This window comes from Ursus americanus, chromosome 22, assembly GCF_024610735.1.
Source record: "Ursus americanus isolate L20-20 chromosome 22, mUrsAme1.1.p, whole genome shotgun sequence".
Classification (NCBI taxonomy): Eukaryota; Metazoa; Chordata; class Mammalia; order Carnivora; family Ursidae; genus Ursus; species Ursus americanus.
This window is the reverse complement of record NC_142148.1, coordinates 22,004,317-22,029,237: the sequence shown is the minus strand read 5'-3', so window position 1 is coordinate 22,029,237 and position 24,921 is coordinate 22,004,317. Positions and strand designations below refer to the sequence as shown.

The 24,921-nt window shown below is 48.0% G+C and overlaps 1 protein-coding gene and 1 long non-coding RNA gene across 4 annotated transcripts; one reads left to right on the top strand and one right to left on the bottom strand.

The window, feature by feature from the left end:
* Window positions 1–58: 58 nt before the first annotated feature.
* On the top strand, window positions 59–14,270 carry TGIF2 (TGFB induced factor homeobox 2). Of its 3 annotated transcripts, none has more exons than XM_045804548.2 (3): window positions 59–202; window positions 3,969–4,194; window positions 11,481–14,270. In XM_045804548.2, the coding sequence occupies exons 2-3, from the start codon at window positions 4,003–4,005 to the stop codon at window positions 12,000–12,002; spliced, it is 714 nt and encodes a 237-aa protein (XP_045660504.1). In that variant the 5' UTR covers window positions 59–202; window positions 3,969–4,002; the 3' UTR covers window positions 12,003–14,270. The 3 variants fall into 3 exon arrangements, with proteins under 3 accessions (XP_045660504.1, XP_045660503.1, XP_045660505.1); XM_045804547.2 differs by having other exon boundaries at window positions 60–295; XM_045804549.2 differs by lacking the exon at window positions 59–202 and adding an exon at window positions 323–1,521.
* LOC123796953 (uncharacterized) lies at window positions 9,037–24,909 on the bottom strand. The gene is made up of 3 exons (XR_006780842.2): window positions 24,805–24,909; window positions 23,369–23,464; window positions 9,037–9,182 (listed from the first exon to the last, which is right to left on the bottom strand). It is a non-coding gene; the product is annotated as an uncharacterized LOC123796953 (long non-coding RNA).
* Window positions 24,910–24,921: the final 12 nt, after the last annotated feature.

Sequence of the window (24,921 nt, the reverse complement as noted above, 5' to 3'; positions counted from 1 at the left end):
GGCGGGACGAAGCCCCTGGCCGCCGTCGGCCCGCCCCGCGGGGGGTGGGCGTAGCTCGCCGCGCTCCGCACAAAGTTTGTTTTCTCCCTCCGGGCGGGTGGGGGAGGGCGAGGAAAGAGCGGGGGGAGGAGAGGGGATCTGACGTCAGGCCGCGAGGTGCTTTCCAGCCGCGAGCTGTCAGGCCGAGTGTCAGGCCCGGCAGGTACGCGGCGCGCTCCCCCGGCGCCCCCCGCCCCCTGCCAGGACGCCCGGGACCGAGCCAGGGGCCGCGTGGACGGAAAAGCCGCTCGGAAAAGTCAGTGTGGGGCGGAGAAGTGGGACAGAGGCGGTCGGGGGGCGCGCGGACGACTTGGAAACTTTCTTTTTCTTGGCCGGGCGGGGGAGGGGGCGTCGTCCTGGCGCGTGCGATTGTGGGTGTGTGACCTCGGGTGTTTGTGAGCCGCGCGACTGCTGGGTGCGGGCGGGGGCCGGTGGAGGGAATGTCCCACCGCCCCCCCCCCAGTTGGAAGCTCTCTCGGGGCCCTTCTGGGGGGCCCAGCTCCCTACGATCCCAGCCCGTGAGAGGGCCGCCCCTGCCCCGGCCCGGAGTGAGCGCGCGGGGGGCGGGTTTGTTTGGTTTAAAAAGTGCACGTTGCTAACCGCCAGCAGCCTCTGCCCCCCGCCCCCCCCCGGGCCGAGCCGAGGAGGGGGCCGCCGAGAGTGACAGCTGCGGGTGGGGGCAGCGGGAAGGGCCCGGGGCTAGGGGGCAGGGGAGCCCGCGCGAGTTCCCCTTTCCTTTGGAACAAAGGAAAGTCTGTCTCGGAGGCATCTGTCACTCCCAGGCGGGCCAAGGAAGCGGGGCGCGTGGGGCCGGCGACCCGAAGAAAGTTTTCTGCGCGCCGGGACCCTCGGGCAGGCCGAGCGTGAGCCGAGCCTCCCGCGGGGGAAGCGCGCAGTCTCCGGGGTAGGGGGCGGCCAACATGGAGTCTGGGCGCAGGGCTGGTGGGGGGGGGCGGTGCGGAGGTGGGAGCCCAGCCCCCTCCCCTCCCCCTCCGGGCCGAGTTCGGAGCACAAAGCCGAGCGCGCAGGCTCGGCCAGCCCCGCGCCCCGAAGAGTCAGCCAGCGCCAAGTGGCGGGGGAAGGGGGTGGGAACCAAACTTTTTCCTGCCCCGGGACAGACACGTGAGTTTTCTTTCTTCCAGAGCCCCCGCCCCACCCGCGTTGCGGGCGGGCGGCGGAGCTGGGGCGCCGAGTCTAGCGCGGGGTAGAGGGCTGAGGGGTGCGGGCGCCCCGAGCTCTGGCCGATTCCCCGCCGCCCCGGGAGCCATGTGCTCCGACTAGGTCTGGGCCGCGGGGGAGGCTGCGCGCTTTGTGTGAACTGCTGGGAATGCAGCGTGAGTGCGCGGCCCGGGGGAGTGTCGGGACGAGCTGGGGGAGTTGTCAGAAAGTTCGTGCGGGAGTGGCTGCAGGTCGGCGTCGTGGAGTGTGTAGGAGGGTGCACCGGGTGTCGTGTCGTGAGGGTGCTGCCACAGGCCAGTTGGGGTAAGAATTGATCGCTGGTGTGATGACGTTTGGAGTTTCCTCAGTCTGAGAGATCGTGGGTGGGCGGGTCGGTTGGAGTTTGTGGGTAGGCATACATCCAGGAATTGGGCTGGTTTCGTGGGGACCAGTTGTTCGTGCTAGACGTGGGATCCGTAAGCTGAGTGTATGCTGTGTTTGTCGGTGAAAACCATGGTGGTTCCAGGAGCTAAGCGATGGATTGGTGCCTGTTATCTGAGCGCTGTTACAGAGTTGCCTGGTGATGAGGGCGTGTGTGTGTGTGTGTGTCTGTGTCTGTGTCACGGTGTGAGTGTGGGGTGTGTCTGTGGGAAACGTCCCCGACTGTAAGCTGGCTGGAGTGCAGGACACCATGGTGGAGAGAGGTCTGTGTAGGCTGAGGGGTCATCTCCATGGGCCACCTCTGGAACCCTGCAGACTGGGATTTGGCTGGCAGCCAGGGTGGAATTTATACAGATAACCCTAAGTAAACTTCTCATAGCCTGCCAGGACTGCATCCCTGAGCCCACATCCCAACTGCCCTGGCCAGCTAAGCCCCAGAAACCTGACCTCAGAAAGCAGCCTGCTGTTGGTGTTCTGTGAGGAGTGGCACCTCTAACCAATGCCTGTCTCACCTCCAGGTGGCCTGGCTGGGAGGGTAGACCCTTCCCTCGAAAGCCTGGCCTAGCCAGCCCAGATATCTGGGCTCAGGCCCAAGTCGAGGAAACAAAACCTGGGAGATGCCAGAGTCTGTTGGCCCAGCCTGCTGGGTAGCTGTTAAAAGGCTGAGGAAGGAGGAGCCTTGAGATTCTGGCATTAGCTTGCCCTGGAACTTACCGTTTTAAAATGTAAATCTCTTTTGCATGTGTGAACCAGAAGTTGTCAGGGGGATGAGCAACTGAGTTGAGTTGTCTAGGGAAACCCCTTCCTTCGTTTGACAGGTGAAGAGGGGGCTCAAGCCCAGGGAGGAGAGAGCACACTTGCCAAAGTCACACAGCCAAGATGAGAGAACCAGAGCCCAGCCTTGCTCATTTATCTGGATTTTTGAGGAACTGATTCATGGACCAGGCCAGGGGCTAGATGACGAAAGAGAATGTCTGAGACAACCAATAGGGATGACTCAACACTCTGCAGGGCACAGTAGGTGCAGGAAATGTTACACGGATTGCTGTAGGACCATGGCGATTAATAGACTTTCCAGACCTGGGCAGCAAGATGCTGTCAAGGTTGGGGGGGCTGAGGCGCCTGGGTGGCTCAGTTGTTAAGCATCTGCCTTTGGCTCAGGGCATGATCCCAGGTTCCTGGGATCGAGCCCTGCATTGGGCTCCCTGCTCCACTGGGAGCCTGCTTCTTTCTTTCCCTGCTTGTGTTCCCTCTCTCGCTGGCTGGCTGTGTCTCTCTGTCAAATAAATAAATAAAATATTAAAAAAAAAAAAGTTTTGCGGGGGCTGGGGGAGTTGGTTGGTGGTAGTGGCAAACCTTGGTCCAAACCTTGTTTCCATACCCTATCCTGGAGGTGAAATTTTTTTCATAACAGCTTTATTGAAATGTAACTCACATACCATACAACTTACCCATTTAAAGCAAACAAGTGAGTGGTTTTAGTATATTCACAACTATGTAACCACCACCACAGTCAATTTTAGAACATTTTTATCACCTCATAAAGAAACTCCATACCCTTTAGCTGTCGTCCTTCTATTTCCCGCCCCCAGCCCATTCTAAATATTTCATTAAAATGGAATCATGTGTTTTTTGTGATTTGCTTCTTTCACTTAGCATTATTTTCAAGGTTCATCCACACTGTAGCATGGATCAGGACTTAGCTCCTTTTTATGGCCAAATAATATTCCACCGTATGGATGGACTACGTTTTGTTTATCTGTGCCTCCACTGATGGACATTTGGGTTGTTTCCACCTTTTGGCTGTTATGAATAATGTTGCTATAAACCTTTGTGTTCAAGGTTTGTGTGAACAAGGTTTTCGTTTCTCTTTGGTAGGTGTCTAGGAGTAAAATTACTGGGTCACGTGGTAACTATTTAAGTTAGGCGGCTTTTTCTCTGGGCCTTGATTTTCTCATCTATAAAATGATGATAATAGTCTTACATAGTCCCTGTCTTATAAGGACTTTGTGAGGATCGAATGAGATAATAAATGTGAAGTGCTCAATCCAGAGCATGGAAAGCGGACCTCAATGGTAGCTATAATTTTTCTAGTCTGCTATTGCTTATTAATGAGCTGCCGGTTAATTCAGTCATCCTCTACCCACCGCATGAAATGAAGGCATCTCAGAGTCTTCCCTTCTAGGTTGCCCAGGCTAAGGGATGGCCTGACACTCTGATTTGCCGTTCCTCCATTTTGGTGTCCCAGGCTCTAATACTGATGTGTTTGGTGAAAGGGTGAGAGGCAATGTATGGTAATAATGTCCCCATCCCCTTGTCACTTGTTCCAGGCTTGCCCGAGGTCCAGCCTAGCCCCTAGACACCATGTCAGACAGTGATCTGGGTGAGGATGAAGGCCTCCTCTCCCTGGCAGGCAAGAGGAAGCGCAGAGGGAACCTGCCCAAAGAATCGGTGAAGATTCTCCGGGACTGGCTGTACTTGCACCGCTACAACGCCTACCCCTCAGAGCAGGAGAAGCTGAGCCTTTCTGGACAGACCAACCTGTCAGTGCTGCAGGTAAGGAGCAGGTAGCAAGAGACCTGGGTGCTGGTCCTGTCTAAGCCCTGTCACTGGTACACGGTGTGGCCACATAAGAACACCCACTCTCCCTGCCTCGAGGGAAGGCAATGACGTCAGGTCATTGCAGCTAGATTTGGGAGTGTTCTGAAGAGGCAAGACACCATTATTAATGTCGTGGTGTCATTAACAATGGAGGCCGTGAGAAGGCGTGGGGTGTTTGGAATTCGGCCCCTAGCCCCAGAGCAGTGTTTGGATAGTGACTTGGTTGCGGAAGGGCAGCTGGTGGTCTGCAGTGTGGTTAAGAAAATGAATTGGGATCATGGCCAAGGAAAGGGCAGAATTCAGAGTTTCTGGGTTCAAAACCCAGTTCTGCCACATAGGAGCAATGGACCACATCTTGATTTCTCCATCTGTAAAGTGGGGGTTCGACTCCTCCCCTGCCTGACTGAATTGTTGTAAGGAGCAGATTCAGAACTGGATGTGAAAGTGTTCTGGGGGCGCCTGGCTGGCTCAGTCAGTGGAGCATGTGACTCTTGATCTTGGGGTTGTGAGTTCACATCCTATATTGGGTGTAGAGAGGACTTAAAAATAAAATCTTAAAAGAAAAGAAAAGATGGGGCGCCTGGGTGGCTTGAGTTGGTTGAGCGTCTGACTCTTGATTTCGGCTCAGGTCATGATCTCAGGATCCTGGGATTGAGCCCCACATCAGGCTCCACGCTCAGCACGGAGTCTGCTTGTCCTTCTCCCTCCTCTGCCCCATGCCCACACCCCACACTCCCACCCCCGCACTCTCTCTAAAAATAAATAAATAAAATCTTTAAAAGAAAAAAAGAAAGAAAAGAAAGAACAAGTGCTTTGTAAGCCACGCACATGAGCATACCTAAAGATCTCTTGTCCAGTTTTTGTCAGAGCAGAAGGTATTATCTCCTTTGAACTGCCCTGACTGCTGACCTACAGATGTTTTTGTTCTGTTTTCATGGTGCTGAGGCAGGACACCCTGGACTACCACTGACTTGCCTCCAGTCTGGCTCTCATCTGCCTGGGAGATGACAGAACAGGCCCCCAGCCGAGCGAAGGTCCAGCCCCTTCCCCATGAGCCCCCAGTGCCCCCTTCATGAGCCGGCTAAGCCTCTTCCCCGAGCCCCTCTGCCACCTGTTCCAGCTCTGTCTTTCCCTAGCCTTTATAGGTCCTTATTTCAGTCTATGGTGCTAACTCTCCCTCCTTCCCTTACCCCAAACGGAGCCTCCCTTGTCTTCCCAGCTCCTCCTCCATGATGCCTCATGCTGAAGGTTCAGCCCTCAGAACTCCTGTTGCCTGACTTTATACTTGCTGGGTAGCAGTTGACAGGGGTCTGTCTGTGAGAAAGCTCTAGAGTTACAAAACCTGACTCAGATCCATCTTCTCCACAAGAAGAAGCCTGGACGTTGGCCAAGTCCACTGCCTCTCCCTGAGCCTCATGTTTCCTCATCTGAGAAAAGGAGAGGCTTGTGGTGTTTTCATAGCATATAAGGAGGAGGGATGGAGAAGAAAGATTCAAGGCTCAGGCGGGGTGAGCACAGAGTGGGTGTTTCTGCTCTTGTCATCCTCATGTCTCCTAGATCATAGGTCTTGGACTGACCCCAGGTGTCCAGCAGTACCCAGTATCTCACAGTGTAGCCCCAAGCACTCCCAACTACAGTTGAGGTCCCAGAGAGGTCCCAGAGGTACCCTCGAGGTGTCCAGTCTAGGATGGGAAAGTGGGGAAGACCCAGCCATTAGTGTTTATAAAAAGTGATCACCTGCTGGGACAGAAGGCAGCAGAGACCCAGGCAGGGTGTCTAAGGCAGCCTGGAGCCTCAAAAGGCCTCCCAGAAGAGGTGGACTTGAACTCACAGGACGTAGAACAACACAGGCCAAAGGCTGGAGCCTGAGAACCAGGATCACCTAGATGGGCTCTTTGCTCGTCTTCTGCCTCCAGCCTTTTTCCCTCAGTCCATTCTCTCCTCCTTTTAAAAACGGGCTTTATTAAGCAGTTCATGAATTGGACAGTATCCCATCTAACTCTGCTCCTTCAGTCCATTCTGTTGGACACAAAAGTACAAATCTGATTGTATCACACACTCCGTGGACACCCCTGTCCTGCATGGAGTCCAAACTCAGGAGCTTACCAGCCTCATCTCTCAGTTCTTCCTGTCCCTGAGGCCTGTGAACCTTCGGACCTCTGTTCCTCCAGGCCTTCTCCCTAGGCTTCTTCCTGACTTTTCTGAACCTGGCTCACTCCATGTAAAGCATTTCCTCATGAGAGCGTTCTTGGAGTAGGTTTGAGGCCACTGCTCTGTTCATGGCACCTCCTACCTGTGCTGACAAACCGCTTGTCACACTGTATTGAAATTGCTTTTTGTCAGGGACACTTTCTTCCATCTGTGTGATGTGCCAATTTCTCTTAAGTTATTTTTCATGGACCCACCTCCCCCCCAGCGTGTTGACTTGAAACATTTTTATTATCACATCACTTAAGCACGTATTAACATAAAACTGGGTTTAAAAAAAAAACACAACTTCTTGCTTTTGCTCTTACAAATTGTAAAATAACAAGTTTTCCAAAGTAAATGTAAAACCAATGAGATTCCATCTAACTGCATTAATGTAAAATGGTGGATGGGGATGATGCCTTGCTGACTGGGCTGGGGCGTGTAGTATGACAAAGGCACTGACCCTGTCGTTGAGCAAGGCTGGATTGCCAGAGGCCACTGTGCTCCTTCAAGATCAGAATGGAAACATAAAGCTAAAACATTCTGAGAACTAGTGGACCCCTAGGATGATATATCCCTGATTCCACTTAGAGAAATGTTGGTCTGGAGCAAGGATTTGTTGCTGGAGACTTCTGAGGAAGGGCCAGCTGGGTCCTGGAGTGCCCTAATGGGAAGGGTCTGGTGTTGGCCACCCTGCTCTAGAGTCATGCTGAGAGTTAAGGAGTAGTGGGGACCATGTGGCCCTGGGTGGAAGCTATCCCATGAGTCCCACATGGTCTCCAGCCATCTACCTCTGCTTGGAGGTCTCACAGGCACCTCAGATTTCTCAGCTGATCACGGATAACTTCTCCAAGCTAGCTCCTTCCCTTTCTAAGGGGCGCCCCTTGGTTGCCCTTTCTCAGCTTATTTGATCAGTCACCAATTCCTATGTATTCACCCCTTAAATATTTCTGGAATGTGGCTTTCCTATCCTGGTCCAGCCTATCTTTGCCTTACCACTTGTTATCCGCCATTAAAAACCCTTCAATGACTCCTGCCAACCTAATGACAATATCACCTGTCCTATCTGCATAGCAGACCTTATCCCTGCCCCCCCCCCCATACTCATGCCACACTAATCAGTACCCCAGACCACTTCGTTCCCATTCCTTACCAGGGAGACCCTCAACCCTCAGGAACTGTGCGCTCCCACAGTACCAGGACCAGGTCAGCATTTGGACAATGAACCGTAACTGCTTTTTAGAACGTGGTGAACTCCAGAGGCCGAGGCTTACTTACCACTATATCCCAAGTGTTTAGCTCAATGCCCGCTAGCTGGTAGGTGCTCAGCAAATGATTGTTGAATTGATAGAAAATGAGGAAGTGTGGGAAATGTCAACAGGCAGGACCTCAAAAGTAAAGAAATGTAGTAGCTCTTCAATCGAGGAAAAATTGGCCTAAGTCCCTGGAGGCATCTCTTTTTCCTGTATTTAATTTTTAAAATTTCACTGTTTATTAAGAACATTTGCAAATATCCACAAAAGAGAATATTATAATGCACTCCTGGAACCAATCACCTGGCTTCAACATGCATCAGCATTTTGCCAAGCTTGTTTTCTCTCCCTGGGGACAGCTCTTTTGATTGTCTCCTTTAACTTGGCCCAAGAGCAATCTCATTAGCAAGTCAATGAGTCATTTAACTAACTGGTTTGCTGGTACTTGCCTGGGGCTAGGCAGTCAGGAGGGTAAGACGGAAAAAAAAAAAAAGTCATTTGTGAAGGGTTTTCACAGGTCCCTGTGACACCCTCTGAGCCTACTTTATTGCTGTGTTTTCTAACTGTTCTAAGGGGCTGGCTGCCTGTTGGGGAGGGAAGGTAAGCGTGGCAGGCAGGGTTCAGGCCTCATTCTTTCACTCTCATACTGATTGGGGTGTGCTCTGTGCCAGGCCCAGTGCTATGTGCTGGAAACACAGCGGCAGAACAGGCACTACCCTGCCCCCTGGGTAGCATCCTGTAGGGAGGGAAAACAATATTTAATGGACTAAGAACTCAGTGTAATTAATTACCAATGTGGTGTCAGCTGAGCTCCCCATTCCTTCAAGTCCTTTAGGACTCCATTCAAATACAGTTACCTGAGAGAGGATTTTCCCAAAGCGGGAGAGGGATGGGGGTGAGCGGGTTAAACCATTTGTTCCTAAGTCTAGGAGCTTGTTTAAAAACACACATTCCTGGGGCGCCTGGGTGGCTCAGTTGTTAAGCGTCTGCCTTCGGCTCAGGGCGTGATCCTGGAGTCCTGGGATGGAGCCCCACATCAGGCTCCTCCGATGGGAGCTCGCTGCTTCTTCTCCCACTCCCCCTGCCTGTGTTCCGTCTCTCGCTGGCTGTCTCTCTCTGACTAATAAATAAGTCTTAAAAAAAAAAAAAAAACCACATTCCTGACTCCACCCCCATCCCAACCCCACTGGATCTACAGAGCAGATGAGAGAGAGGTGTTTTTTTTTAAGATTTTTTATTTGTACGTAATCACACCCATTATCGGACTCGAACCCATAACCCTGAGATCAAGAGCTGCATGTTCCGCCGACTGAGCCAGCCATGCACCCCTAAGAGATAGCTATTTTTTTAAGTCACCGTCAGAGTGATTCTAAAACAGCCAGCTGTTTCTGAGACCACCTGGGTATGGGTGGTCACACCACAAGTAGAGGTCCAGTGATGTTTGGGAAAGTCTTTCCATGCCTTCACTTCGCTCCCTTCTTTTGCTTCTGTCTTTCACAGCTGAAAAGACATTAAAATTAAAGCACATGTGTCACCTTCTTCAAAGGCCCTCCTCTGATCCTCATGGCCTTCATCAGCTTCCTCATGCCCCTCCCGCTCCAGTTTGCCACAGCCATTCCTCCCACATTCTTCCTCTCAGCCACTGATAAAAAGTACCGGCAGGACAGCAGCCTCTCCCATAGGGGCCGTTTTGTGGTAGAGACAGGCTTTCAGGCACCCAGCCTGTGTTGTGCCCTATCAATCACAGAATTCACCTTGGCATTCTCCCCACCACCTCCCCAAGGACCTTGAGTCGGGGCAAATCACATGCTCTTTTCCTGACTTGGGCATGGGTCGGGCAGCTGGAAGGGGCTACAGAAATTCCTGATAGCCTGTTATCACAGCTGGCACTGGTGGTACACGCAGGCCTCCTGCCCTTGCCCCCCCCCCCCCAGCTGTGCATTTCTAGCGGACGAGAAGACAAAACAGACAGTAGGCTGCCAAGTTTTCTGTGGACCAGGGTGAGCATGTGGGAGAGTATGTGTGTGGGGGGGGTGTTTTTCTGCTCTGCTCTTCCCAGAATTCTAAGCCAAAATGGGAGGCGCAGCTAGGGGCTAGGTGCCCACACAGCTGCTAATAAACGCCTAGGCTCCCCTCCCCAAGGCTGCTTTCTCAACAGAAAACCTCATCCCTACTTGACTTGCACCAGGTCACGGTGACCTGCCCGGTTCCCCTGCCCGAAGAGCTGAGGTGAGCAGGCCCGCGCTCTCTGGTAGCACAGGGAGCTGGTGAGGCAGCGGCAGGATGCGGGAGCGGAAGCATCTCAGCGAGCGGAAAAGGCTTCAGTCTTTTCTCTTCACCTGGCAGTGGGGGTTGCTTGGAACAGAGCCCAGCCTTTGAACTGGTGACCTTGAGCAAGTTACTGAGCTCTCTGATCAGGGCCTCTGTGTCTTCAGCAGTTCAAATAAAGTGATCATCACAGTACCTGTCTCCTAAGTTGTTGGAGATTAAATGAGTAATTAGATGGGAAATGTTCAGGACCACACCTGGTATGTTTTGTGTTCAACAAGTATTTGCTTTTAGGATTACGATCATGATTATTCGGTTGTCAGTTCCGCCTGTTTGCTAAGACGCAGCAAAGCACAGTAAGAACAGCAGTAGGGGCCCTAAGGCCTAAAGCCCTAAAGGGAGACCTGGGTATAGATCCCAGCTCTATACTCGGAGCCTGTGTGACTTTGGGGCATGTTCTTCCAAGAGTTCAGTTCCCTCCTTAGTACTTCGGGGACACTACTCACTACCTTCCAGGCTGTGTACAGATGAAATAGAATGCAAGTGAGGTGGCTGGCACAGTACTTAGTATCAGAGGTGCTGAGTCCCTTTCCTTTGCCTCCCCCAGCCGTTCAGCTCTACCTCTCTCTCGGGCTCCCCTGCAACCTTAGCCAGCATTCAGCTCAGCCAGTGTCTGCTGATGCATGCTGGTGTGTGTGTGTGGTTGTACTGGGAAGACCCTAGAGATGAAGAGAAGTAAATGAGAACCCCTGGAATGGAGAGGAAGAGAAGCCACAAGAAGGCTCTGCCTCTGCCCGGAACAGGAGCTTTCACAGCCTGCTGAGCAAGGAGCCAAGACAAGTCCGCGCACCAGCTCCTGCCATAGGTGGCTGTCCCTCTGGCAGGGTAGAGACAGATAGACTCCATAGGAAGATGGTACCCAGGAGCTTGCCCTGGGGATGGGCCAAGAGAGGTGATAAACAGGGGTAGAAACTGGTGCAGGAGCCCTGAGGAGAGCTGGGCCTTGATCCATTCAGCAAACAGTAGAGGAACATTAGGCATTACTGCAGCCCGCAGAGTTCCCAGTATCCTGTCACATAGGAGTGAGGCGGAGAGGGTGCCTGTCTTTGCCTCTGCGGCAGCTGGCGCATATTCTGTAAGTACTGAAAAACAGGGAGAAGAGACGGGGCCAGGAGCGGGACCTATACTATAGTGCGCAAGGTATGTAGGTCAGTAAGCCACTGTTTAGGCCCGTTAGTGGTTTGCTATGATGTTCTGACCTAGTGGGATCAGCCCTGCCTGCTTCTGCCAGTTCTACCCCGAGTCCACAAAGACTAGATTGGGTCTTCCCGTTATCGTCCCCACCACTGGTTTTATATTTTATATTCATTTGTAGGATTTCTTTAACTCTCTCTTCCCAACATGAACTTGTCTGAAGGCTGGGATTACGTCTGTGTTGTTTGCAGCTGTGTTTCTGGGGCCGGGAACATAGGGGCTTCCTAGCTGGTTTTGACGGAGTGAACTGATCACGGCCTCTCATACGCATTCCAGATCTGTAACTGGTTTATCAACGCCCGGCGGCGCCTTCTCCCAGACATGCTTCGGAAGGATGGCAAAGACCCCAATCAATTCACCATCTCCCGCCGAGGGGGTAAGGCCTCAGATGTGGCCCTCCCCCGTGGCAGCAGCCCCTCAGTGCTGGCTGTGTCTGTGCCAGCCCCCACCAATGTGCTCTCCTTGTCCGTGTGCTCCGTGCCGCTCCACTCAGGCCAGGGGGAAAAGCCAGCAGCCCCCTTCCCACAAGGAGAGCTGGAGCCCCCAAAGCCCCTGGTGACCCCTGGCAACACACTCACCCTACTGACCAGAGCTGAAGCCGGAAGCCCCACAGGTGGACTCTTCAACACGCCACCGCCCACACCCCCAGAGCAGGACAAGGAGGACTTCAGTAGCTTCCAGCTGCTGGTGGAGGTGGCGCTACAGAGGGCTGCTGAGATGGAGCTTCAGAAGCAACAGGACCCATCACCCCCTTTACTGCACACTCCTATCCCCTTAGTCTCTGAAAACCCCAAGTAAGCATCTGCCAAAAGGGGTGCTCGAGGCTCGAGCCAGCTGTCCTGGGTTTCCGTTTTGGTTCCCTTTCATACAGAGGGTTTTCTTTGGATCACTGCCAAACGTCGGGGTCATCTCCTCTGTCCAGAGGTCTTCAGCAGGAAGATGCCAGCTGGCATCACTGCGCTGTGACCGGGACCTCTCTGCTAACTGCCGTTTCTCCAGGCCTCCTCAGTGATGAGACTGAGATCGGAGACAGGCATGGTGCTGCTGCTGCTTCTCCAGAGAATCCCCAGGACACCTTTGTTCCTGCCTGCTTCCCTAGGCTGGGCACAGGAAACCTGCCACATTCAGACTTATGCCCCGGAGCTGGGCCTCTTTTGGTTAAGCCAAGTGTGGACATTCCAAGTTCTTAAGTGTGAACAAAAGAGAAGAGAGGAACCCAGCAGTTGTAACAGAACTGACTCCAGTTGAATGTTTAGGTTTTCACTAAACTTTATTTTTCCCTTTTTGCTGGGGTTTTGCATTAATGGGAGTAGTTAGCCCAGGTGTGGGGAGTGAGTGTGTGTTGCATGAGGGAGTCTGATGAACTGGGAATTAGGCACCACTGCAACTGGTGAGTGTTTTACAAGGAAGGAATATTTTTATTGTGGGGACCAGCTAAATCTCTGCAAAATTCCAAATAGTTGTTTTATTGTTGGTTTGATTTACAAAACAAAACCCACTACTTTTTGGGCTTTGGCTTTTCTGCATCAGGCACAGAAGGGAACAAAGCCTTTTTAAGAATAAAGAGGGTCCAACACGGAATCTGACCAAACCTTCTAAGCGCAGAGCAGAGAAGGATGATAAAACCAGAGAGGTGGGGTTTGTTTTGTTTGTTTTTTTTGTTTTGTTTTGTTTTTTTAATTTTTGTTTTTACTGTGTTTTGGGGGACGGGGGAAGTAAGTTAGACCAAGGCAGTGGGTTTTTTGGTTTTGTTTTTTTTTCATTCTTTCTTTAATGTTTTCCCCTCTTCATCCTTGAAAGTTTGGCCCTGCAGCCTGAGTTTTGAATTCCTTTAAGAACTTGGATTAGTGGGGCCAGAATGTCAAAAGCTGCCAGTAGCTCCTAGTTGGAGAGAAGGGAGCCACCTACTGGTCAGGAAGCCCTTGTAGCTGACTCAGATGGGCAGTTTTCCCCAAGACGGTGGCAAGACCCTATTCCTGGAAGAAGCAGGGAACATAGCCCCAGCTGCTGAGGAGCTGCCTTCTACGGAGGCGGGGCCGGAAACTGGTTAGGAAACCTGTCCACTGTGTCTCTGTGTTGCACCTTTCTCTAAATTGGAGTTGCAGACGTGCAGAGGCCTCTGCCCTGAACTTCACAGTGAAACAGATCACAATTGGTCTTACTCTTCTCCCTCCTCCCCATTTTTTAGTTTGCTGTTTCATTGCTGACAGCATTCGACAGCAATACACCCCATCTTTATATATCCTAAGAAACACTAATCCTAGGTTACTATTAGCCAAAATATTTTTGTTCCGAATAACATTGTTACTGGGCCAAAAGACAGGTCAGGAGCCCCCAGCCTGTAGTTTCCTGAAGTTGCCAAGTCAGGCACAAGGGGGAGATTCCTGGGAGTTGACTGACTTGGGTGGAACTGGCCAGGAGAAAGGCAGCAACGTGTGTTCTGTCCTTTCTGGGATGACCCCTGAGGGCTTCAGAGAGGCTACCTGACATCCCAGTAGCTTGGCCTACCCACTGCTGTGGGAATGGAGGATTAGCTATTTAAGGGGAGTGAGGTTTGCTCTCTTGTGAATGGGCAAGTTTCCTAGGCTCTCTCTTTTACCACCCCGCCCCGTCCTTGCATGTCCCAGGGGGATCAGGGATCCTCACCCTCCTGAGGCCCAGCTGGGGAAGAAAGAACATAGCAGCTTCAAGATTAGTTGAAGCTGCTGTTTTCCCAGCCTGTTCCACCCCAGCCATGTCTGTGAGCCCAGGTCTGGTATGACTGTTGGAAGATGCTTATAGCAAGGGACCCTGGAAGTGTATTGGGCTGGGGTGGGACTTTTCCTTCCCATGGTGCACTGAGCAGTAGAGGTGGTGAGGGGTGAGGAGCCATGCTGCTGAATTCTGGTTGGCATTCCCCCCGTGTGCAAGATGGGGAGGCTGGGGGTTTAGCAGCCTCTGCTTGGTTTGGTTGTGAGATAAACCTGGAGGAGAAGCACAGTTATCCCGTTGAATTATCTGAGCAAAAAACTACTGTAAATAACTTTTGTTTTTGTCTTTCGTCAAATAAAGTTGTTTTTGGTTTTTGTTTTGTTTTGTTTTTTAAAGCAGAAACAGATTGACCCACAGTGACTCTGGGCCCCATCTGGAGGTGGGGCAGTTGCTGAATTCTTACAGGGCCTTATCATTTCCCCCTGTAGCAGCCACCTGTCAGTGTGGGTGCTCTGCATCCTTATTTCCTTGGTCTCAACCCTAGTCCATATCCCTTTCATCACAGTAGGCATGGGGCATATGCCTCCCAAGTTGCACCAGTCTTCCCTGGGATGAACAGTCAAGTTTGGGGTTGCTGAGTGGTGAGGGAACTTAAGGGAGCTAGCAACTTTATCCTCCCCCTCAACCAGTGAGGAAAGGGTAGGACTGCAGTGTGAAGCCAGCATGGAAAGACGCAGAGATGAAATGGATGCTTTAGTCATGTCTGAAACTGATACCACCTAGACTTCCCTATTATGTAAGCTAGTAAATTTCCCTTTTTTGCTTTAGAGAGCTGTGAGTTTCATTTACTTCATAATGAAGTGACTATACATTTCATTGTAGCCCAAACACTAAAAAGTCAAGGCCTGCAGCAGTGAACAGCCTTGCTATTGCCTGGGCCTCTGCAGTGTTCATTATTACTTTAATTTTTGTATACACACAAAAGAAGTGAGAGGCTCTTCTAATAGGTAAAGAAACTGAGGGTTTGTTAAAATTAATTGGCCTGAACTGTACAGCCAGTATTAAATGGAGCTAGGATATGAATTCAAGTCTGTCTTGCTTAAGATATCTGCCTGGACCTTATTTGAACTAGTGATGGGCAGTTCACTGCCTATTGGCATTCAACTAACATGGTTTGGGGTAAACACTAGAAATTTCTTCTACTGAACCAAATCGGCTTCTTCCTGATCCCAGTAGACCCAGATGGAGGATATCCAATTTCCCACCAGTCACTCTCCTTCAGAAATTTGGAGTCCGTGCCTCCCCATTCATGTTTCCCAGATTAAAGAGCTCTGGTTTGAGAGAGTTTAGCCATTCACCCAAGGTCCTGGTTTTCCACTCCCTCTGTCGGTAGCCCTCAAAATGGACACGGCCCTAGGGCTTACAGAATGCGAACATGCTGGAAGGGCTCTTCAAAATAAGTTTAATACTCATTTTCATCTGGAAAACGAATATTATTACCCTAAAAGGGGAAGTGATTTGGATGGTCTGCCTGCCTTAGAAGAGATGGCTTCCTACAAATACTTTTCAAAGAACTGAAACCAAAAGCATCTTCTGCATCAAGCTTCAAATTGATGAACCCCAGAGTAAGAAACATTTTAGATAATGAAAGTTGACAGTGATAATGTGGCTAGAGCCCCTCTCCTCCGAAGCTAGAAATGTTACCTAAGGACATCTACCTTTCCTGTAGCAGTCCTGTTTAGGAAATAGCGTTTAAATGCATTTCTAGGGCGCCTGGCTGGCTGTCAGTAGAGCATCCGACTCTTGATCTGGGGTTCGTGAGTTTGAGCCCCACGTGGGGTGTACAGATTACTTAAAAAAATAAAAGCTTAAAAAAAAAACCCTCTAGGGTTGGACTTGACTCTGGATTTAAAATTAAAAAGTACACTCTAGGGGTGCCTGCTGGCCCAGTCACTCTTGATCTCAGGGTCATGAGCTCTAGCCCCATGTTGGGGGTAGAGATTACTAAAAAAAATAGTAACAATTAAAAAAAGAAAAACTACGCTCTAGTTTAGAAATTGCTAATGGGAAAAACGCCCAGAAGGGAGGGGCTCAGCCTGTCTTGGTGTGCTGTAATCTTGGTATGTCAGCCACTGCAGCTGTAGAGAAGGGAACTCAGGAGGGATGTGGAAATAATAATTATCAATGCTCTCAATGTTACTGGTTTCCAAAGCACTTATTTTCCCCTCTAGCAGCCACCTGTCAGTGTGGGTGCTCTGCATCCTTATTTCCTTGGTCTCAACCCTAGTCCATATCCCTTTCATCACAGTGGGCATGGGGCATATGCCCCATAATCTATAATCTAAGCCTGCATTCAGATTCTGGCTGTCACCTAATTGGTTGTCATGATCATAGGCAAGTCAATTTACCGCTCCACACTTCAGTCTTCTCATCAATAAAATGTGCATAGTAACAGTCACCTTTTAGGAGGATGAAATAGGATAATCCACATTACTGTTATCATATATTATTATTATCTGGCCTCTCAGCACAGGGCTGAGAGTAAAACAGAACTGTGAAAATAACTTGCCCCATACCACACAGCTGTTAAGTGGCAGAACTGGAAGGAATTACCCAGAGTAGTTCTCAAGCCTTAAATATGTATCAAGATCATCAGGAGAGCTTACAAAAATGCAAATTCCCAGACCTCACCCCCAGAGAGTCCAGGAATCTGCCACTCTTCACTTACGCCACACTTACGCCTCACAGTCTATGAGAACAGATTCTCGTGCTCTTGCTCTAGGAACCTGATCATTTATGATCAGGACACTGACTTATCCCAAGGAAGCTGCTAGGTTAAGACAGCACCTCATCTTTCAAAGTTTTAAGATGAGAGGGAGAAGTGCACCACCAAGTAGTTTACCCCTCCGCCTACCAAACCATTTGACTTCCCCTCAGCTCCCAGGAGTCTATGGTGGCCTGAAGGTCAAGTGTAGCCTTCCTGAGATTGTCATTTTAATTACATAAGTAATCCACACTTACTGTAGAAAATTTTAAAATAAAGGTAAAAGAGAGGAGTTCAATATAGTGGTTAAGAGCCCAGCCAACTTTTGGAGGAAAACATGTAAAACATTTAGAGAAGTTGACACCTAGTAAGAACCCAGTAAGTACTAGTAAAACATTATCTTAGGCAAAAAGGACCTGGATACAAACTCAGACCTCTACTTCACAACGGGTGCTCTTTCCATGGCTTGTGTATTTTTCCTCACAGGACTCCTCTGATTTCTGTGACTCCATCTGTGTCCGGCTAGGGCCCTCAATCTTACCCCTCAGAGCACACTTTCCTTTCCAAACCCTCCTACAAGCAGCTGGCAGTGGTATAGAGGCATTCAGCTAAGAGGACATACTCGGCCCCGAGGCTGAGATCATGTGTTTAACTGGTGCTTAAAAAGTCCCAACCTCACAAAGGCAAAATTTGTCCTACTTCCAAATCTCTCTCCTACTTCCAAATCTGACTCTTCATCAAGTTCCTTTCCATCTTAGACCACCCAGGATGTTTATTTTAACCAGATGGATGCACTGGGATTCAGCCAGACTCCCCACTTCCTAAGATAAGGAAAGTCTTGGGTGAAAGCACAAAGGGATCAAGTCTTGGCCCCATAAATACCCTCTAGGCAAGGGCTCTCCATGCTAGCTCCCAGCTTGGCTTTGTCTGCTCCTAGAAAGCTAAGAAGAGGAACACAGATCAGGTTTCGGATGCCTACTGAACCTCTAACTTGCTGTGAGACACTAAGCTGGACTGGATCTAAGGACCCCTATAAATATAACTTTCTGTGGGACCCCCCCATGTAATCACAAACTTAATGAACCTCAGAGTTAAGATAAGAGCTTCACAATATAATATTACATATAAAACTCTTCTTGCAAAAAATAAAGTTATCTGTTTACAGATGATATGATCACATATGTAGAAAATCCTAAAGACTCCACCAAAAGAAAGCAAAAAAGAATAAATGGATTCAGCAAAGTTGCAGGATATAAAATCACACAAAAATCAATTATGTTTCTATACATGAACAACGAACAACCCAAAAGGAAATTTAAAAATTTTTCAATTTATAATAGCATCAAAAAGAATAAAATAGTTAAGAACTAACCAAAGAAGTGAGACTTATGCTCTGAAAACTATAAAATATTGCTGAATGAAATTCAGGAAGATAAAAATAAATGTAAAAATATCTTGTGTTCATGGATTGGAAGATTTACCTACAGATTTTTACTGTAATCTCTATCAAAATCCCACTGATTTTTTTTTTTTTAATTCAGCTCCATGCCCAACTTGGGGCTTGAACTCATGACCCCAAGATCGAGTGGCATGCACATTCTACCAACTGAACCAGCCAGGCACCCCTCCAATGACTTTTTTTTCCCCCAGAAATGGAACAACTCATTCTAAAATGTGTATGGCATCTTAAGGGACCCCCAATAACCAAAACAATCTTGAAAAAGAACAAAGTTGGAAGACTCACACCTCCTGACTTCAAAACTTACTATAAAGCTAAAGTAATCAAAACAGTGTGGTACTGGCACAAAGACAGAAAAAAATGGACCAAAGGAATAGGATATGGCAGCCTTGCAATAAACCCTCACATATGTGGTCAAATGATTCTCAACAAAGATGCTAAGACCATTTGATGCAGGAAGGACAGTCTTTTTAACAAATGGCATTGGGAAAACTGGATATCCACATGTAAAAGAATGAAGTTGGACTCTTACCTAACACCATATAAAAAAATTAACTCAATGGGGCACCTGTCTGGCTCAGTCGGTGGAGCATGTGACTCTTGATCTTGGGGTCATAAGTTCACAGACCTTACATTAAACAAACAAAAATTAACTCAAAATGGATCAAACACCTAAATATAAGTGCTAAACTAAAAAACTCTTAGAAGCAATCAGGGGAGAAGCTTGTTGACATTGGTTATGCAATTTTTTTAAGGTTGGTTTTTGTTTTGTTTTGTTTTAAGTAATCTCTACACTTAACAAGGGGCTTAAACTCACAACCCTGAGATCAAGAGTCACATGCTGTAAAGGGGCACCTAGGTGGCAAAGTCAGTTGAGCATCTGACTCTTGGTTTTGGCCCAGGTCCTGATCTCAGGGTGTGAGATCAAGCCCCATGTTGGGCTCTCGCTCAGTGCAGAGGCTGCTTAAGACTCTCTCCCTCTGCCCCTCCCCCCTCCTCTAAAATTGATCAATCTTTTTTTTTTTTTTAAGAGTCACGTGCTCTTCCAACTGAGCCAGCTAGGCACCCTGGCAGTGATTTCTTGGATATGATACCAAAAGTACAGGCAACAACAACAACAAATCAGACAACTACACTTCATGAAAATTACAAACTTAAAAAAAATTTTAAGTAATCTCTACTTAATAAAGGGGCATGAACTCACAACCTGGAGATCAAGGGTCACATGCTCTACTGACTGAGCCAGCCAGGTGCCCCCAAAATTAAAAACTTTTGTGTGTCAAAGGATACTACTATCAACAGAGTAAAAAGGTAACCCACAAAATAGAAAATATTTGCAAATTACATAAATGATAAAGGATTAATATCCAGAATATATACAGAACTCCTAAAACTCAACAACAAAAAACAAACGACAAGACTCAAAAAAATGGGCAATGGTCTGAAATAGACATTTCTCCAAAGATATACAAATGACCAACAAGCACATGAAAAGATGCTCAACATCACTAATCATTAGGAAAATTCAAGTAAAAATCACAATGAGATACTACTTTATACCCACTAGGTTGGCTATTATCAAGGGGCACCTGGGTGGCTCAGTGGGTTAAGCATCTGCCTTCAGTTCAAGTCATGATCTCAGGGTCCTGGGATTGAGCCCCGTGTCCAAGCCCCGTGTCCAACTCCCTGCTCAGCAGGGAGTCTGTTTCTCCCTTTCCCTCTGCCCCTCTCCACAAACTCATGTGTGCTCTCTCTCAAATAAATAAATAAAATCTTTAAAAAAAAAAAACAATTGATGAGAATGTGGAGAAATTGGAATTGTTGCATACTGTTGGTGGAAATGCAAAAATGGTGCAGCTACTGTAGAAAACAGTATGGTCATTCTCAAAAAATTAAGAAGAGAATTGTCACATGATCCACCAATTCCACTCTGGGTATATACCCCACGGAACTGACTTGAAAGCAGGGACAAAAACAGATATTTGTATACCCATATTCATAGTAGTATTATTCACAACAGCAAAGAAGTGGAAGCAGCCTAAGTGTCCCCCAATAGATGAACAAATAACAAAATAAGGTATATATTATGAAAACGAATAAAGGAAACCTCATTTAAGATAGAGATGAGGGGACACCTGGGTAGCTCAGTCAGTAACGTGGTCGACTCTTGATTTCAGCTCAGGCCATGATCTCAGGGTCATGGGATAGAGCCCCACGCTGGGCTCAGAGCTGGGCTCAGTGGGGAGTCTGAGATTCTCTTTCTCTTTCTATCCCTCTGTGCCTCCCCCCCCCCGTGTGTGCAACACTCACTCTCTCAAATAAATAAATCTTTTTTTTTTTTTTTTTAATGGAGATGGGGGCACCTGGCTGCCTCAATAGGTGGAGTATGCGACTCTTGATCTCGGGGTTGTGAGTTCAAGCACCACACTGGGTGTAGCAATTACGTAAAAAATAAAAAATAAATTTTATGGGGCACCTGGGTGGCTCAGTTGGTCAAGTGTCTGCCTTTGGCTCGGGTCATGATCCCAGAATCCTGGGATCAAGCCCCGCATTGGGCTCTCTGCTCAGTGGAGAGCCTGCTTCTCCATCTCCCTCTGCCTGCTACTCTGCCTACTTGTGCTCTCTCTCTGTCAAATAAATAAATAAAATCTTTTAAAAAATAAACACATTTTTTAAAGTCTTTATAAAATTAAATAATAAAATGGAGTTGGGAGGCCAGCAGAAGGAGCTCTCACACCCTATCAGTCCTCATCAATTGCAGACCCCAACAAAAGAGACATACCTTTCACTCCCAACAGGAAAAAGCCTATTTTTTACTACCCCAGCAGGAGGAAGAAAGATTTTCTCCCTGCCCAGCAACAGCCCAGTCAATGAAAGACCATTACAATTGTTATAGCCAATGAAAAGCCACTACACTTCAAACTCCTAGCTTAATCCAACTTGGACTTTTTCTTTATAAAAGCCCCTCCCAACTCCTTTTCTTCTATAAAAGCAAATTTTTCTCCCTTGCTGTAGTTTGCGTGTCCCAAACTGCAATGTTCTGCTATTCCGAAACAAACTCATTTTTGCTCGTAAAATGAGTTTTATTTTTAAGGTTAACAATGTATACAATGAACACCTAATGAACATTTAACAAAGTTATTATTCAGCCTTAAAAAGGAGGAAATTCTGACACGGGCTATACCATGGATGAATCCTGCAGACAGTATGCTAACTGAAATAAGCCAATCAGAAAAGGACTAACATGGTGTGATTCTGCTCTTATGAGATACTTAGTCAAATTTAGGGACAGAAAGTAGAATGGTAGTTGTTGCGGCCTGGGATAAAGAGAGACTGGGGAGTTACTAGTTTGAGGGCACAAAACTTTCGGTTTTGCAAGATGAAAGTGTTCTGAAAATGGATGGTGGTGGCGTCTACACAGCAAAGTAAATGTACTTCCCTGGGCCACCGAACTGTACACTTAAAAATGGTAAATTTTGTTATGTATACTGTACAGCAAGTAAAAAAAAATTAAGTTTAAGAAAGAATTTAGGGGCGCCCTGGTGGCTTAGTTGATTAGGCATCTGCCTTTGGCTCAGGTCATGATCCCAGGAGTCTGGGATCAAGCAACACATCGGGCTCCCTGCTGAGCAGGGAGCTTGCTTCTCCCTCTCCTTCTGCCTGCAGCTCTACTTGTCCTCTCTTTCTCTGTCAAATAAATAAATAAAACCTTTTAAAAAATAACTTATAAAAAAGAATTTACTGTTTTATTCCAATTGTCTCCATCATCAGTGCCCCCCATATCTCCTGAGTGACTTTAACAGTCTTTAAACTAGTCTCCCACTCTGATCCTGTCTTCCAAATAGCAGCCAGAGTGATCTTGCTAAGACACAAACATGAAAAGTGAAGTACCCCTGTTCAAATCCTTCTGTGGCTTCCTCCACCCTTGGGACAAAAATAATTTCTTTATGGCCATCATCAAAAAGACAAGGGGGGGTCCAGCCTCACATCTATTTATAGATGTGGAGAAAAATGAACCCTGTACACTGTTGGTGGGAATGTAAATTGGTGCTGCCACTATGGAAAACAATATGGAGGAGCCTCAAAAAATTAAAAATAGGGGCGCCTGGGTGGCACAGCGGTTAAGCGTCTGCCTTCGGCTCAGGGCGTGATCCCAGCGTTGTGGGATCGAGCCCCACATCAGGCTCCTCCGCTATGAGCCTGCTTCTTCCTCTCCCACGCCCCCTGCTTGTGTTCCCTCTCTCGCTGGCTATCTCTATCTCTGTCAAATAAATAAATAAAATCTTTTAAAAAAATAAAAAATAGAAATACTCTATGATCCAGCAATTCCACTTCTGGGAATATATAACATTAAGAAATAAGGAAATAAAAACACTAACTCAAAAAGATATTGGTACTCCCATGTTCATAGTAGCATGATTTACAATAACCAAGGCATGGAAACAACCAAATGTCCATCAACTAATGAATGGTTAAAGAAGTTGTGGTACACACACCATGGAATATTATTCAGCCACAAAAAATGAGGAAATCCTACCATTTGTGACAACATGTATAGACCTTGGAGGTTTATACCAAGTAAAATAAGTCAGATGGAGAAAAACAAATACTTTATGATCTCACTTACATGTGGAATCTTAAAAAACAGACTCAGAAAAAGAGATCAGACTTGTGGTTACCAGAGGTGGGTGGTGGGGGGAGGAGGAAAACAGAGGAAGGTGGTTAAAAGATACAAACTTCCAGTTGAGATAAATAAATAGTAAGGATGTTAAGGTACAATATGAGGACTATAGCTAATAACGCTGTACTGAAACACTGGAAATTGTTAAAAGAATAAATCCTAAGAATTCTCATTACAAAGAAAATTTTTTTTCTTCTTTTCATTGTAATCTATATGAGAAGATGGAGATTAGCTGAACCTATTGTGGTGATCATTCCACAATATATGTAAATCAAATCATCAAGAGGTAGGCCTTAAACTTATACAGTGATGTATGTCAAATATTTTTCAATAAAACTGGAAAAAAACAAAAATAAATTCTTCAGCATGCCCCCTCACTCCTTCCCAACTTGTGGCTTTATTCCCTACCAGTAGCTGCCATGGTTTCATCTCCTGAATGTTCTCTTCTCTTCCTCTCCCTCTTCCCCTTAACTCCTACTCTTCCTTCAGAGCTCCATCTTTCCCAACTCTCCAGATCAAACTCCCCATTACAAATCTTTACCACCAGGCCCAGCAGACTGAAAACTTACCTTTTCTGTCTTGGACCTTGGGCTAGGTATTCTTCCAACATTCTATGACAGAATGAATGATCTGTTTGTCTCCAGCACTGCATGCCCCCAGGGAATCTGTAAAAGAGGTTTTATACCAATGGTACACTTCCAAACCAGTGAGCTGGTTAGGCTTTACCACAATTTTGCACATGGGAGGGAACGAGGTTCAGAAAAAAAGTGGGGCTGAAAAGAACAAGATTCATATGAAAGCTGGAGGACTAAAAGGTGTGGACCCATGTCAGGTATATGTCCCTCACACCAGGTCCAGATAGAGTAATGTCTGTTGCTGTGTATGTCACCTCTGGGGCCCAGCTTCACTCAACTTATTGAAAGAGGGTCTTGGAAATGAGTTGTGGTTGAAAACACCAACTATGGAATTCTGAAGAAGCTCCCTAGGAGATTCTGTCGCTCACCTAGGGGGAGACCTACAGATCATTGTTCACAGGTATACAAAGGATGTTCTGACCTCATTGATAATTCTTAAGACTAAAAGCTTAGGGGCACCTGGGTGGCTCAGCTAGTTGGGCGACTGCCTTTGGCTCAGGTCATGATTCTGGGGTCCTGGGATAGAGCCCCACATCAGGCTCCCTGCTCAGTAGGGGGGTCTACTTTCTCCCCCTCCCCCTGCTCACGCTCTCTCTCTCTATCTCTTTCAAACAAACAAATAAAATCTTAAAAAAAAAAAAAAGACTAAAAGCTTAAGGTTAAGAGTACAGATTTTGGAGTCAGACAGACCCAGGTACTAATTGAGTAATTTCAGACAAGTTAGTTTGCCTCTAAAAACCCACCACACAGATGTGCCTTCGTCTCAACTTATTTCATAGCACAATGCACATGGCACCACCCGGAGGGCTTACTAAAATGCTGATTATGGGCCGCACTCCCACAGTTTCTGATTTGACAGTTCTGGGATGGGGTCCGAGAATCCGCATCTCTAATCAAGTTCCTAGGTGATGTGGCTGCTGGTGGTCCAGACACACGTTGTGAACCACTGTCCTAGCACACGGTGAGGACACAGTAGATGAATACTCAGATATTCTGATAGCTCATAAAGCAATTTCTCCACTCCCCCCACCCCGCTCCCTGCCCCTGGAGTTCTCAGCTGGTTCCAACTTGCTATATAGCCTTAGAAAATCTTTTCCCCTCTTTGGATCTCAGGTCTCACATTTGCCAAAAGAAGGTGCTGGGCCAAGACGAGACTCTAAGACAGAAACCGGTTTACTTCCTGAACAGGGTCCTACGGAACCCGCAGGCGTTAGGGGAGAAAAACAGCAAGGGCTAAATCCTGAGGGGGCCGCTCAGGACTTCCGGGGAGCCAGTTTTGGGCTCCAAAAGATGCGGAAAAACAGGGCCGCGTCCTGCCCCGCTGCTCTGGGGGACAAACCGTGGAGGACCGGGCTACGCTACAGTCTAACCTCGGTTTTCTATCCGGACGCCGTTCTTCTGTCTCCACAGCGCCTCCTCGCGCCCCGGTCACCATCCCCACTAGATTGTCCCTTCCCTCTCACCGTACCGTGCGCCTGAAGGAAGCT

Coding starts and splice junctions, on each gene's coding strand:
- TGIF2 (XM_045804548.2), top strand. CDS start 4,003: ATGTCAGACAGTGATCTGGGTGAGGATGAAGGCCTCCTCTCCCTGGCA. Junction 4,195..11,480: donor CCAACCTGTCAGTGCTGCAG/GTAAGGAGCAGG, acceptor TACGCATTCCAG/ATCTGTAACTGGTTTATCAA.